This window comes from Scylla paramamosain, chromosome 20 (genome assembly GCF_035594125.1).
Source record: "Scylla paramamosain isolate STU-SP2022 chromosome 20, ASM3559412v1, whole genome shotgun sequence".
NCBI lineage: Eukaryota > Metazoa > Arthropoda > Malacostraca > Decapoda > Portunidae > Scylla > Scylla paramamosain.
Genome location: NC_087170.1, coordinates 19,191,495 through 19,204,343, shown reverse-complemented (window position 1 = coordinate 19,204,343; position 12,849 = coordinate 19,191,495). Strand labels below are relative to the sequence as shown.

Genomic DNA, 12,849 nt, shown 5'->3' with positions numbered 1-12,849 from the left:
ATTGTAAGTATGCATGCACCTCCACCACTGCCATCACCACAACTGGTACAGATATAATTATGTTAAACTAATTAAAACTACATAAGTCTAAACAGTATTATATATTGTGACTATGCATATACCGCCACCACCACAACCGGTACACATATATGTTAAACTAGTTAAAACTGCATAAGTGTACATCATATATTGTAATTTTGCATACACAACCACCACCACCACCATCAGCATTAACCTACAACAGTGATACAACTGAAACTCATGAGTGCATTCTTGGGTGTGATGTAGAATTATTACATATGTTTTAAGATGATAAATTTTCTGCTATGTTTATTCTGTTGTGTTGCTCGAAACTTATTCATTGCATGAAGATTTTTCTGAAAACGAGCCTCTAAAGTAGAAGATACTCAAGATCCGCACTTTCACCAAAAACAAGGGCCCACTCCCGTTTTCTCTTACGCTAGTGTGACAGTGTACACGAAGTGACCAAACAGTGATACTTGGAATAGACTCTCTTGAATACAAGTGCAATCGTAGCAGGAATCAATTTAGGACAGAGGCGTTAAAGGTGAGGGAAGAGGGAGAAGACAGAGGAATTCAAACAGTTCAGGGAGTGACAGACCACGACAATGACAGCACACTAGTGAGCCTCAGGAAGAACATTTCCGGTCGAGAGCAGGAAGATAAAAAATTGACACATTGACATAAGAAGCGATCCAAAACGTGACAGGTCATAAGAAGAAGAAGCAGATCAGGCCACAGGACTATTTCATTGGCCTAGACTAGAGGATGCAAGTTCTCGGGCACTCAGCAGCATAAAGGTGACCCTGGATGCCAACATGAAGGCGCTGGGGTTCGAGCTTCTGGTGTTCCTCTGCAGGGAATGCCTGAGCAAGAGCCTCAATGAATGGAGGAACCAGGATGAGGAAAAAGAAGAGAGTGGAGCAGAGCACCCAGACAGAAAACCTGATGAAAGAGGCAGAAGCACAGACGACGAAGACTGAAGAGAGAAAAGACCAGCAAGAAGTGGTGGAAGGGGCCAGAACAGACAGACGCCCAAGGAAGAAGAGAATGGTAATCAAGAAAACCCCAGTACGTGTCATTGGAGACAGCATGGTAAGGAAGACTCCCGACTTTGTGAGAAGGGAAATTGAGTGTACCAGCATGGGAGGTGCTAAGATCCAAGACGTCAAGAGGAAAGTCAAGGAAGAAGTGCAAGAAATGGAAGAGAGAAGCCTGCTAGTTGTCCAAGGAGGAGGCAACAACTTAGTAGAGGCAGGTGCTGAAGACACAGTAAAGGAAGTGATAGAAGCAGTGAGGACAGCAGAAGAGAAGATGTGTGTGGTTGTGGTGAGGGTCCTGCGGCGCCCACGGGAAGGAGTGCAGTATGAGAAGGTCAGAAGAGAAACGAACCGCAAGATATGCATGGAATTAATGAAGGTCAAGATGGAATGGATGGCAGAGAAGAAGGGCAACGTGAGCTTCCTGGACATGGATGGGATCCTCGACCAGGACAAATTCTTCGGGAGAGACGGGGTCCACCTCAACCACAACGGGAATGAGAGGCTAGGACGTCGACTGGCCGAGTGGATGAGGGCGAGGCAGGTGTGTTGTGTGGACGACGCATGACGAGGAGGACCCACTGATGTCTGCAAACATGAAAGAAAAGAGACTAACCAGGCAAGTAAATGTGTGAAGATTGGCTGTATGAATGTGAGAGGATGGGGTGTGGGCAAGTTTGAGGATGTATGCAAGGAGCTCAGGGAGTGGAGGTTCGACTTAGTCGGGCTCACTGAGACTCACCTGAGAGATGATGTACGAATGGAGGGATGCGAGTATGTTATGATTGGAAAGGGGCGTAAGGCACAGGGAACACTGGGAGGAGGCGTAGCACTACTCTACAAGAAAGAAAGAGGACTGAAAGTAGAGATTGATGTGGGGGAGTGTACAAGTAGTGAGGATGTGCTTGCAGTAAGAGTGGAATGCATGGATGGTCGTGGCAGACCAGAGAAGGTGGTACTGGTGGTAGCATACATGACTGTCATGGGTGAAAGAGCAGAGAGGGAAAATAGGAGGAAGTATGACATACTTAAGAAAGTTGTGAGAGAGCATGGAGGGAAGAGAGTGCTAATTATGGGTGACATGAATGCACATGTGGGAATACTGGGGGAACAGGTGAACAGGAATGGTGAAATGCTTGGAGAGTTTGTTGATGAACTGGAGCTGGAAAATCTGAATGTTACTTTGGCTGAGGGGCGTGTGACTTGGAGTGCAAGAGAACAGGAATCGGCAATTGACTACATGTTGGTGAATGGAAGAATGCGTGAAATTGTGTCGCACATGTGGATAGATGAGGATGGTTTGGTTGATATTGTGTCCGATCACAACATGCTGGTGGTGATCTTCTCTTCCGAGCGAGGGCACAGTGTATGGATGTGGATGCAAGGAGTTACAGGTGGTCTGAGTCCCGCAGCAAAGTGTGCCAGATGTGTGACATGGGAGAGGATGAGACGGTGGAACATGTGGTGCTGGAGTGTGTGAAGCATGCCAGAGACAGGAATGAGATGATGCAAGTGATACTGACTGAGTTAGGGCATGATAGGAATGAAAGAGTGGAGAAGACAGGAAAGGAATGGATGGTGTTGTGCTGGGACTGTGTAGAGAGGCGAATGAAAGGATGATTGAGGCGGTAAAAGAGTTTCTGGAGAGAATGTGGTGTGCCAGATGTATGAAAAATTAGGATAGAGGATGCTGTTCGTTTCTCTTTTTTTTCCCTTTCTACAGGAGTTGCCGATCCAAAGGCCTGGCTCAGGAGTGATCCTGTGCCACCTGTACCATCAAGATCAAGATCAAGAGTTCAGAGAATATGTGTGACCGTTTCTGTATTTTTCAAGACATCTTTTTCGTATTCCCCACAGTAAGTCAGAATGGCTGTCGATGACTGCAAGGTGTGCAAGAGGAGTGTGACAAGATGTAGTGGTGTGGAGTGTGAAATGTGCGTGCTGTAGGTCTACATAGCTTGTATGGGGCTCTTCTCGGCACTAGTGGACATGTGGGGCCCCCAGCTGGCTGGACCACCTCTGGCTTGGACGTACCTGCGTTAAATTTTTTGAAATAATTTGAATTCAGGTGATCCCCACAGGGATCACCTGAAGATCCGCCACCCCAGACTCTCTCACTTGGTTAGGTTAGGTTAGGTTAGCCTAGGTTAGCCTAACCTAACCTAACCTAACAACATGAACGCATTAAAAAACTGAGTGGATATAAAAAATGCAGAAAAAAGTTTACTTCATTAAAAGTAGGTTAGATTAGGTTAGGTTAGCCTTACCTAACCTAACCTAACCTAACCTAACCTAACAACATGAATGTATTAAAAAACTGAGTAGATATAAAAAATGCAGAAAAAAGTTTACTTCATTAAAAGTATGGGATCACCTGAAGATCCGCCACCCCAGATTGTCTCACCTGAAGATCTGCCACCCCGAGTGCGGCTGGGGTGGCGGATCTTCAGGTGATCCGAAAAATCTTTATTAGAAATTTTTTTCAAATTTTTCGTATAGGTCCGGACCTGTGTTAAAATTTTTGAAAAAATTTGAATTTCAAGAATTCTTCTCGAACAAATGTGATATGTTATTTACTTATAAAAGAACCTTTATATATATGTAAAATAGTATTTTGAGTTTTACAGAGATCGGTTTAGATTAAAAACATATTTGACTTTTCATTCAAAATAACAACACTTAGAAAACACACTTTTTCAATTGAAATGTACCTTTTATATAAATATTCTTCTTCTGCATTTCATAATTTAATCATCTGTAACCTTAGATGAAAAATTTTTATCATAAAATATTTTTCAATTTTTTCGTACATCCCTGCGTTAAAATTTTTGAAAAAAATTGAATTACAAGAATTTTTCTCTAACAAATGTGATATGTTCTTTAGTTAGAAAAGAACCTTTATACATATGTAAAATAGTGTTTTGAGTTTTTCGGGGATCGTTTTAGATTAAAAACTTATTTATCATTTTATTCAAAATAAAGACACTTGGAAAACACACTTTTTCAATTGATATATATATATATATATATATATATATATATATATATATATATATATATATATATATATATATATATATATATATATATATATGTATATATATTATATAAATATTCTTTTTTTGCATTTCATAATATAATCATCTGTAACCATAGTTGAAAAATTTTTATCTGAAAATTTTTTTTCAATTTTTCGTACAGGTCCGGACCTGCGTTAAATTTTTTGAAATAATTTGAATTTAAAGAATTTTCCCCAAACAAATGTGATGTGTTCTTTACTTATAAAAGAAGCATTATACGAGTACATCTGTAAAATAGTGTTTTGAGTTTTTTGGAGATCGGTTTAGATAAAAATCATATTTAACTTTTTATACAAAATGAAGACACTTGGAAAACACTCTTTTTAGATTGATACATACATTTTAAATCAATATTCCTCTTCTGTATTTCATAATTTAATCATCTCAAACGTTAGACGAAAAATCTTTATCAGAAAATTTTTTCCAATTTTTCGTATACCTGCGTTAAAATTTTTGAAAAAATTCGAATTTCAAGAATTCTTCTCTAACAAATGTGATATGTTATTTACTTATAAAAGAACCTTAACAATCCACGGTTTTAACTCATTTTAACGTATCTCACCTAACCTCCAGCACAATATATCCCTGTGTCAGCCTCGTCTCATTACTAAAAACCGTAAAATCTAACTTAATGAAAATGTAAACAATCTGGGTCGTCTCTATTTATCAGCCATTATCTGTCTTATCTGTGAGTGTTTTAAACCAATACTGTCGCAAAGCGAAGCCACATGACCAAGCTTTAATATCGTTAGATATACCTGCCATTACTTAGTTTAAGTTTGGCGAGGGTTTAAATGAATGAGAAGAGTTGGTCGTCCCCTCCACTGGCCCCCCACCGCCATCTTGTATAAGGCTCCCCAGCCCTCTCCGGTTTCAATATTTTTTTTTTCCTAAGTATTTTATTTCGGCTTGTAGCTAAGATTTTATGGTTTGTAAAAATATTTCGTTGTTTTTTAAGTTATTTGAGCGCGTGTGTTGCGTGAAAAGTGGTGATTTTGGCGTTGTTTTTGTGTAAATAAGAGGGCCGTTTTCGCTATATTTTTTTTACAGTCCCAAACCAAATTTTTTTATTTCAGCCTGTACTAGGTTATTATTGGTTTTAAAAAATAGTTGGTGTTTTTTTTTAAGTGTGTTGCCGTCCCGCTCAGTGAAATGCGTGCACCGTACACTTGTTTTTATTCGTGTTCAACTTCCAATAATATTGAATTTTTTTCGGTAGATTTTTTTATTTGTGCTTGTAGCTCACTTTAAATGGTTTTAGAAAATAGTTCAGATTATTTAAAGTGTTTTCCGTTATGTTTAAGCCAGAATGGGTGGACATTTGAACGATTTTAAATGGGGTGAAGGTTCCAACAGTTTCCAGATACTTCTGTGTTTTGAAATGTGGTGTTATTTGTGGCATTAGTTAAAATGTGTGGCAAGTCTGAATTTATAAAGCATTCCTGTCTAGCTGCGTTTTTTAGAGGGGTCATTTTCAAAATGAAATACGTACGTAAATAACGGTCGCTGTGATGTCATCAACCCCCCAGCCGTGAAGTCTCAAGCCCTCCCAGCCATGACGTCATCAGAGTAGTACCTTCCCTAACTCCCTTCCAGTCCCTCCCAGTAAATATTCAGTGTTTTTTCAAGGTATTTCAAGGTGTGTGTGTGTGTGTGTGTGTATTGCCTTATTTTTCGTTGTACAGATGGTGATGCAGTGTGTGTTGCTTTGTCTTTCGTTGTACAGATTGTTATGCAGTATGTGTGTTGCCTTGTCTGTGATGAAGTGTGTGTGTGTGTGTGTGTGTGTGTGTTGCCTTGTCTTACGTTGTACAGATGCATATGCAGTGTGTGTGTGTGTGTGTGTGTGTGTGTTGCTTTGTCTTTCGTTGTACAGATGCTTATGCAGTGTGTGTGTGTGTGTGTGTGTGTGTGTGTGTGTGTTTTGCCTTGTCTTTCATTGTACATATGCTTATGCAGTGTGTGTGTGTGTGTGTGTGTGTGTGTGTGTGTGTGTGTGTGTGTGTGTGTGTGTTGCCTTGTCTTTCGTTGTACATATGCTTATGCAGTGTGTGTGTGTGTGTGTGTGTGTGTGTGTGTGTGTGTGTGTGTGTTTTGCCTTGTCATTCGTTGTACATATGCTTATGCAGTGTGTGTGTGTGTGTGTGTGTGTGTGTGTGTGTGTGTGTGTGTTGCCTTGTCTTTCGTTGTACATATGCTTATGCAGTGTGTGTGTGTGTGTGTGTGTGTGTGTGTGTGTGTGTGTGTGTGTGTGTTGCCTTGTCTTCCGTTGTACATATGCTTATGCAGTGTGTGTGTGTGTGTGTGTGTGTGTGTGTGTGTGTGTGTGTGTGTTGCCTTATCTTTCGTTGTACATATGCTTATGCAGTGTGTGTGTGTGTGTGTGTGTGTGTGTGTGTGTGTGTGTGTGTGAGAGCTGCCCTTTCTTTCATTACACATATGGTGATGGAGTGTGTGTGTGTGTGTGTGTGTGTGTGTGTGTGTGTGTGTTGCTCTGTCTTTTAGTGTACAGATGGTGATAAAATATAAATTAAACATAAGCACATAACAAACAATAAAAAAAAGACAAAAAAACATTAAATCAACTCTGTCTACCTGCCTCACCCCACTCCCCAGCCTACTCCAGGGTGAGTAGTAGTAGTAGTAGTAGTAGTAGTAGTTGTTGTTGTGTTTATAAAATTTGTTTCCTTACAGAGAGAGAGAGAGAGAGAGAGATGCAGGTTTTTTTCTTTAATTTTGAGTTTTCTTGTTTTAAATTCACCCAAATATTCTTAAAACATTATAGTTATAAATCAAAAGTAAATAAAACAACTAATTAATTTATTCTTTCATTTTATGCTCTTTTCCTTCCTTTTCTTCATCTTTCTTTCTTTATTTTGCTCTTAACATATTTCTTGCGGCTGGCAGCGCGGCAAACCCTCCCTCACTGCGGTTCACAGAAACCTTCGGCACGTCAGTGTGGCTCATGCCAGCGAAGTGAGAGGAGGTGAGTGAAGTCTGGCAGCATACCTAAACGCTCCCGCACCCTCAAAATGTTTGCCCACCGGTGGGTCGCATCGCATACTGTGAAAAATATATGATATTACTGCGATACGACCCACCGGTGGACAAACTTTTTTTTGTCAATTTTCACTGCATCTCTATATGTATTACAATATGCCTTCCATTCCTAACAATTTTCTATATATTTTTGTGCGTTTTGCAGATTTAGAAAATGCAGCCTGTACAATTTTATGGTGGACCTGGTTCCGCAGAAGAAAGGGAAGATAGCCCACAGGAAGAGTCTGATGATGAACTTTATGAAACAGAGTCATCTTGCTCATCTGATAGCCTATCAACTGATGCAATTTCTGAAAATGAAAACGTAACTGAAGAGGAAGAAGAGGAAGAAGATTCTGTAAATGATGTAGTTGCATCGTCTGTCTGTAGCTGGAAAGCTGTGGCTTCCACACAGCGTTCATTCCCATTTACAGTAAAGGAAGAACTCTGTGTGAGACCTTCATCATCAGTGGATGGGAAGATTTGGCCAGTTGATGCTTATTTACTGTTTTTGACTGATGACTTAGTAGATTTGATGGTTACTGAAACTAATCGCTATGCAGATCAGTTGATTGCTTCTAGAGTACTGACAAGGAAATTTAGGTTGAGAGCATGGGTTCCTACCACAAGTGCAGAAATAAAAAAGTTTTTAGGACTGATTCTCCATATGGGTGTAAATGTCTTGCCAGAAACTTCCCTTTATTGGTCAAAGAGTGTTCTTTATGAAAATAACTTAGTTCCATTGACTATGGAGAGAGACAGGTTCCAGCTTTTGCTTAGGATGTTCCACTTTGCAGATAACAGTCTGCCTCACACAGGAAGGTTTTACAAAGTGAAACCTCTCTTTGACAAGATAGTGCAAAGATTTCAGGAGGTCTATAAACCAGGTGAGGAGGTAGTTATAGATGAAAGCATGGTTCCATTTAGAGGAAGAATATTCTTCCGACAGTACATTCCTGGAAAAAGGCATAAATATGGATTGAAACTATATAAACTATGTACTACAGAGGCATACATTTTGAATTTAGAACTATATTGTGGTGTATCTGAAAAATATCAGTCCTTAGGAAAAACTGAATCAGTCGTTGCAAGATTGATGTTACCTTTGCTTGAGAAAGGAGTTACATTATACACAGACAATTTTTATACATCTAAACCACTTGCTGATTACCTTCTCTCACATAAAACATATCTGTGTGGCACAGTGCGTGCCTTCCGTAAAGGCCTTCCAAAGGAAGTGACTAAGGCCAAAATCAAGAAAGGTGAAGTAGCTTCTCTTGAAAATGATGAAGGCATCAAGGTCTTCAATTGGAAAGATAAGAGAAATGTATTTATTTTATCAACAGTTCCTGAGCATGATGACAAACTAATTGCAACAGGTAAACTTTCAAGAAATGGAGAAGAAATAAAAAAACCTAAGTGTGTAATGGATTACAATAAAGCAAAAAAAGGAGTTGATCTTTCAGATCAATTGTCATCATATTATACAGCACTGAGAAAAAACAGAAAATGGTATAAAAAAGTTGCACTTGAGTTAGTCACAGGATCTTGTGTAGTGAATGCTTTCATTATTTTCAACAAATATCTTTCAGACAAAAAATGGACCTTATTGCAATTCAAGGAGTCAATCATTCTTTCACTTCTAACTGATAGTCCATTTGAAAAAATAAGACCAGGCAGGAAACTATCATACAAAGTCAGTCCCTCAGGCCCACAGCATTTTCTGTCAGAAGCTGAAGGATCAAAGAGAGAGTCTCGAAAGAGATGTGTAGGGTGTTATGAAATGATATCCACAAACAAAGGAAGTAAAGTAGCATCAAAAAGAGCAAAGAAAATATCTACATTTTGCAGCTCATGTGATGGCAAGCCTTATCTCTGTCTGTCATGCTTTGAAACTAAGCATTCAAAGTGAAAAGATCAATAAAGAAGATAATTGAAGCTTCATAAGGAAAGTCCAATCTGTTTCAATTATTAATTTTGTCATATAAAGGATTTATGTTCTAAAGGGATTTCTTGCATTTATTAGAAGAACAATATGAAAAAAATATTATTTTCATTTAACAGAGAGAATTCATGCTCATCTGAAGGAGAAAAATGCATTTTATTCCATGTATTAGGAAAAAAAATACAAAAAAAAAATCATTTTTCGTTTACTTTTTTCATAACTGTAAAATTGAAATAAACTTCATATTACTTATCAATAAGTGTTTACTGTGCCATCCTACACATACTGTTTATTGCAGTTTTACTATATAATCCAATTTCTGTGATTAGTAAGATGGAAACATGACAACTATAAAAACTGCTGTACGACCCACCGGTGGGTCATATTGCAACAGTGGCCGAACGCTGGTGACCCACCGGTGGGTCGTATAGCAAGAATCGTGTTAAATCATCCCTAACCTAACCTCACCTAACTTTACCTATCTTAACCTAACCCAACCTAAACCTAATCTTGCAGTGAGAGATGGGGAGGAGGATTTAAAAGGACATGTTTGCAGTGCACTGTCAGCCCTCACCTGCGCCGCCTCCCCCAGTGAGCGGGTGTAGGCCTGGGAATAGAACATATGCAGACGTCTTGGCAGTGCTGTGTATGTCTGTTTGTCGATGGTCAAGAAGGAACGTAGCAAAAGTTTAAGGTCTGTTTGGGTGTTTTGGGGTCTTTGGGAGGGTGTGGCAGTGTTTGTGAGGGTGTGGCAGTGTTTGGGAGGGTGTGGCAGTGTTTGGGAGAGTGTGACAGTGTTTGGGAAGGTTTGGCAATGTTTTGGAGGGTGTGGTAGTGTTTGGGAGGGTGTAGCAGTGTTTGGGAGGGTATAGCAGTGTTTGGGAAGATGTAGCAATGTTTGGGAGGCTGTGGCAGTGTTTTGGAGGGTGTGGCAGTGTTTGTGAGGGTGTGTACCTCTTACAACAACCTTTTTTTTTTTTTTTCTTCACTTCATTTTTTTCTAATTTTTTCACTTTGTTATTTTTTTCCACCATTTTTTCATTTCCCTTAATTTCTTTCAGCATTTTTCCATTTTTTCACAATTTTTTCACAATTTCTTCACCATTTTCTTCACCTCTTCTTATTCTCTAGTATATATGTGTCCTGAAAGTAGTAGTAGTAGTACTAATGGATTTCTATTTACACTTATAAATAAAAAAGTAATATTTACTTTTTTTTGTGTTAAAATTTGTTGTATTTCTCTCTCTCTCTCTCTCTCTCTCTCTCTCTCTCAGTATGGTATGTAATCAATAAAACTCGTAATTACAAATAATTCTTTTTATTACTGTCAAACATTATCAAGATTACAATTATTATCACTAATATTATTATTATTACTGTTATTATTATTATTATTATTATTATTATTATTATTTTTACTTATTATTATCAAAGGTTGTAAAGACTGTCAGACACAGACATACAGACAGACAAAAGAAAGAGAGAGAGAGAGAGAGAGAGAGAGAGAGAGAGAGAGAGAGAGAGAGAGAGAGAGAGAGAGAGAGAGAGAGAGAGAGAGAGCAAAAACAGTTATACATACAAAATCTCTCTCTTTCTCTCTCTCTCTATGGCTGCAGCTCCCTCAATGTCTTCTCCAGCTGGTGTTGAGCAAGACCCACTCTCTCTTCCTGTCTTGCTATGTCCTCGTTTTCTATTTGCACCGACTGAAACACAAAATAATAATAATAAATAATGATGATACACACACACACACACATTTATGAACATTTACAAACAGTCACACAACACTTCAACACTTCCAAACACTTACAAAACACATACACACACACACACACTTACAAATACACACAAACACTTACAATGACGAGAGGCTGTGATGGGTTCAAAAACACTCCAGGGTTCTTTTCTAAGTAATGTCTCGCCTCTGTCTGGCCGGTAATGGGGCCAGGAAACACGTGGGGGGCTGTGGCGACACTTTGCAGGTAGTAGTAGTCGTGGTAGTAGCAGCGGTAGTAGTAGTAGTAATAATAGTAATAGTAGCTTCTTTGAAATCACCATTTTTTTCTCTCACACACTTATACACACACAAACCCCCCCCCCCCTCTCTCTCTCTCTCTCTCTCTCTCTCTCTCTCTCTCTCTCTCTCTCTCTCTCTCTCTCTCTCTCTCTCTCTCTCTCTCCCCCTACACCCACACACACCTGCAGCACAGTCTGGTCCTCCACGTTCGGCCCCACAGCCTTGAGAGCAGCGGGTAAGTCGACGTTTCTCAACACGGAGGTTTGGGCGTCCAGAGCTTGTAAACCCTGCAGTCTTTTCTCCCAGAACAGCTGTGGGTTAGAGGTGTCAGGGAGGGTGTGTCACTTTTGCCAGCTCCTCACTAAGGCATCCTCACTACTGTCCGAAGGCTGTAGTTTAAGTTACAAGGGTTGCAAAGGTGTTTTCAAGGAGTTTTCCAGGAATAGTTTAACAAGCTGCAGTGGAAGTTACTGGGGTTTTCAAGCAAGCAAGCTTACTGGGATTTGATTACACACACACAGTTACTGGGATTTTCAAGTAAGCAAGTTGTCTGGCAACTTGAGTCAAGTGGGTGTTGCCTGTCTGCTACATGAAATGAGTGAGAGGCTTGTGGTCTGTAAGCACAAAGAACTCATGCCCACCAATGAAGTGGTGAAGGTGGAGGATAGCTTCATAGATGGCTAGTAGCTCCCTGTCAAAGGCACTGTATTTCCTTTTTAGCAGTCTTTCACCATTTACTTAAGAAGGCAATAGGCATGAGGATGCCCTGCACTTCCTGCTGGATGACTGTATCCAAAGCATCAGCCAAGGTGTCGAAGATGAGGACAGTGAGGGTGTCTGGCACAGGATGGACAAGTATGGTGAGCTTGTCCTAAGAATGTGGTGTCAGCTGTGGGTGGACACTAAAACAGTTTAGGGGATATCTATTTGTCCTCTTCAGGAATTCATGAAGTGGGGAAAGGATGGCAGCTGCTGCCAGAATGAAGCAATGGTAGAAATTGATGAGCCTCCGGAATTGCCGCAGGTTTTTCGCCATTGTCAGACACAAAGTCCTGTATGGCCTAGACCTTCAGCAGGAGAGGAGCAATGCTTGCAGGGTCCACTCTGTGACCCAGGACACACTTCACTGGAAGGATTATGAGGCCATAGACTTGCAGGCAGGTGAACAAGTAGCTGAGCTGCTGGTGGTGGTGGTTAGGGGATAGGAAAGCAATGAGAATGTCAAATGTCACTGAGGTACATCATGCTGTTAAGGTCCTGCATGATGTGATCCATGAGGCCCTGCATCATCTGTGCCACATTCCAGAGGCCAAAGTTCATCATTGGGAACTCAAAGAAGCTGAAGGGCATTGTGATGGCTGTCTTTTGAATACCCTCCTGTCATGCAAATTTGGTGGATGGGTTTGGATAAGGTAGATTTTTGAGAACTGCCTGGCCAGCTTTGTGTGGAAAAGTCTATAATGTGAGGGATGGGGTACTTATCGGGCATGGCCCTGTAGTCACCACAGGAGTGCTGCCTGCCCTCTTGTGCCTTGGTGACCAAGTGGAGAAGTGACATCCAGGAGATAAAGCAAAGGCCTGTGATGCCCTCCTTCAGCATGTGCTGGAACTCTGTGACCACAAAAGGAAAGAATTTTTTTACCTATAGCTGAAAATTTGACTATATGACTTGCACATAGAGGCTCCCTATATTACATTATTATTACT

At 40.2% G+C, this 12,849-nt stretch overlaps 1 protein-coding gene and 1 long non-coding RNA gene across 9 annotated transcripts in view; one reads left to right on the top strand and one right to left on the bottom strand.

Annotated features, from left to right (window-relative positions):
* Window positions 1-902: 902 nt before the first annotated feature.
* LOC135110558 (piggyBac transposable element-derived protein 4-like) overlaps window positions 903-12,849 on the top strand; it is a 37,547-nt gene continuing 25,600 nt past the window's right edge. For 2 of the 6 annotated variants that reach the window (XM_064022986.1, XM_064022987.1), the window contains exons 1-2: window positions 1,708-2,917; window positions 9,642-9,819. In XM_064022986.1, coding sequence (XP_063879056.1) covers window positions 1,708-2,541 — 834 coding nt within the window. In that variant the 3' untranslated portion in view covers window positions 2,542-2,917; window positions 9,642-9,819. Of the gene's footprint in view, window positions 2,918-7,048; window positions 7,128-7,346; window positions 9,265-9,641; window positions 9,820-12,849 lie in introns of those variants that run through there. The other 4 variants (XM_064022990.1, XM_064022989.1, XM_064022985.1 and 1 more) reach the window with 3 other exon arrangements.
* The window catches only part of LOC135110564 (uncharacterized), a 6,374-nt gene continuing 3,952 nt past the window's right edge, over window positions 10,428-12,849 (bottom strand). Inside the window, exons 1-2 of one of the 3 annotated variants that reach the window (XR_010273314.1) lie at window positions 11,325-12,849; window positions 10,428-10,828 (exon numbers count right to left, since the gene is read on the bottom strand). The exon at window positions 11,325-12,849 is cut by the window's right edge and continues 3,952 nt beyond it. This is a non-coding gene — a long non-coding RNA (uncharacterized LOC135110564). Of the gene's footprint in view, window positions 10,829-10,984; window positions 11,303-11,324 lie in introns of those variants that run through there. The other 2 variants (XR_010273315.1, XR_010273313.1) reach the window with 2 other exon arrangements.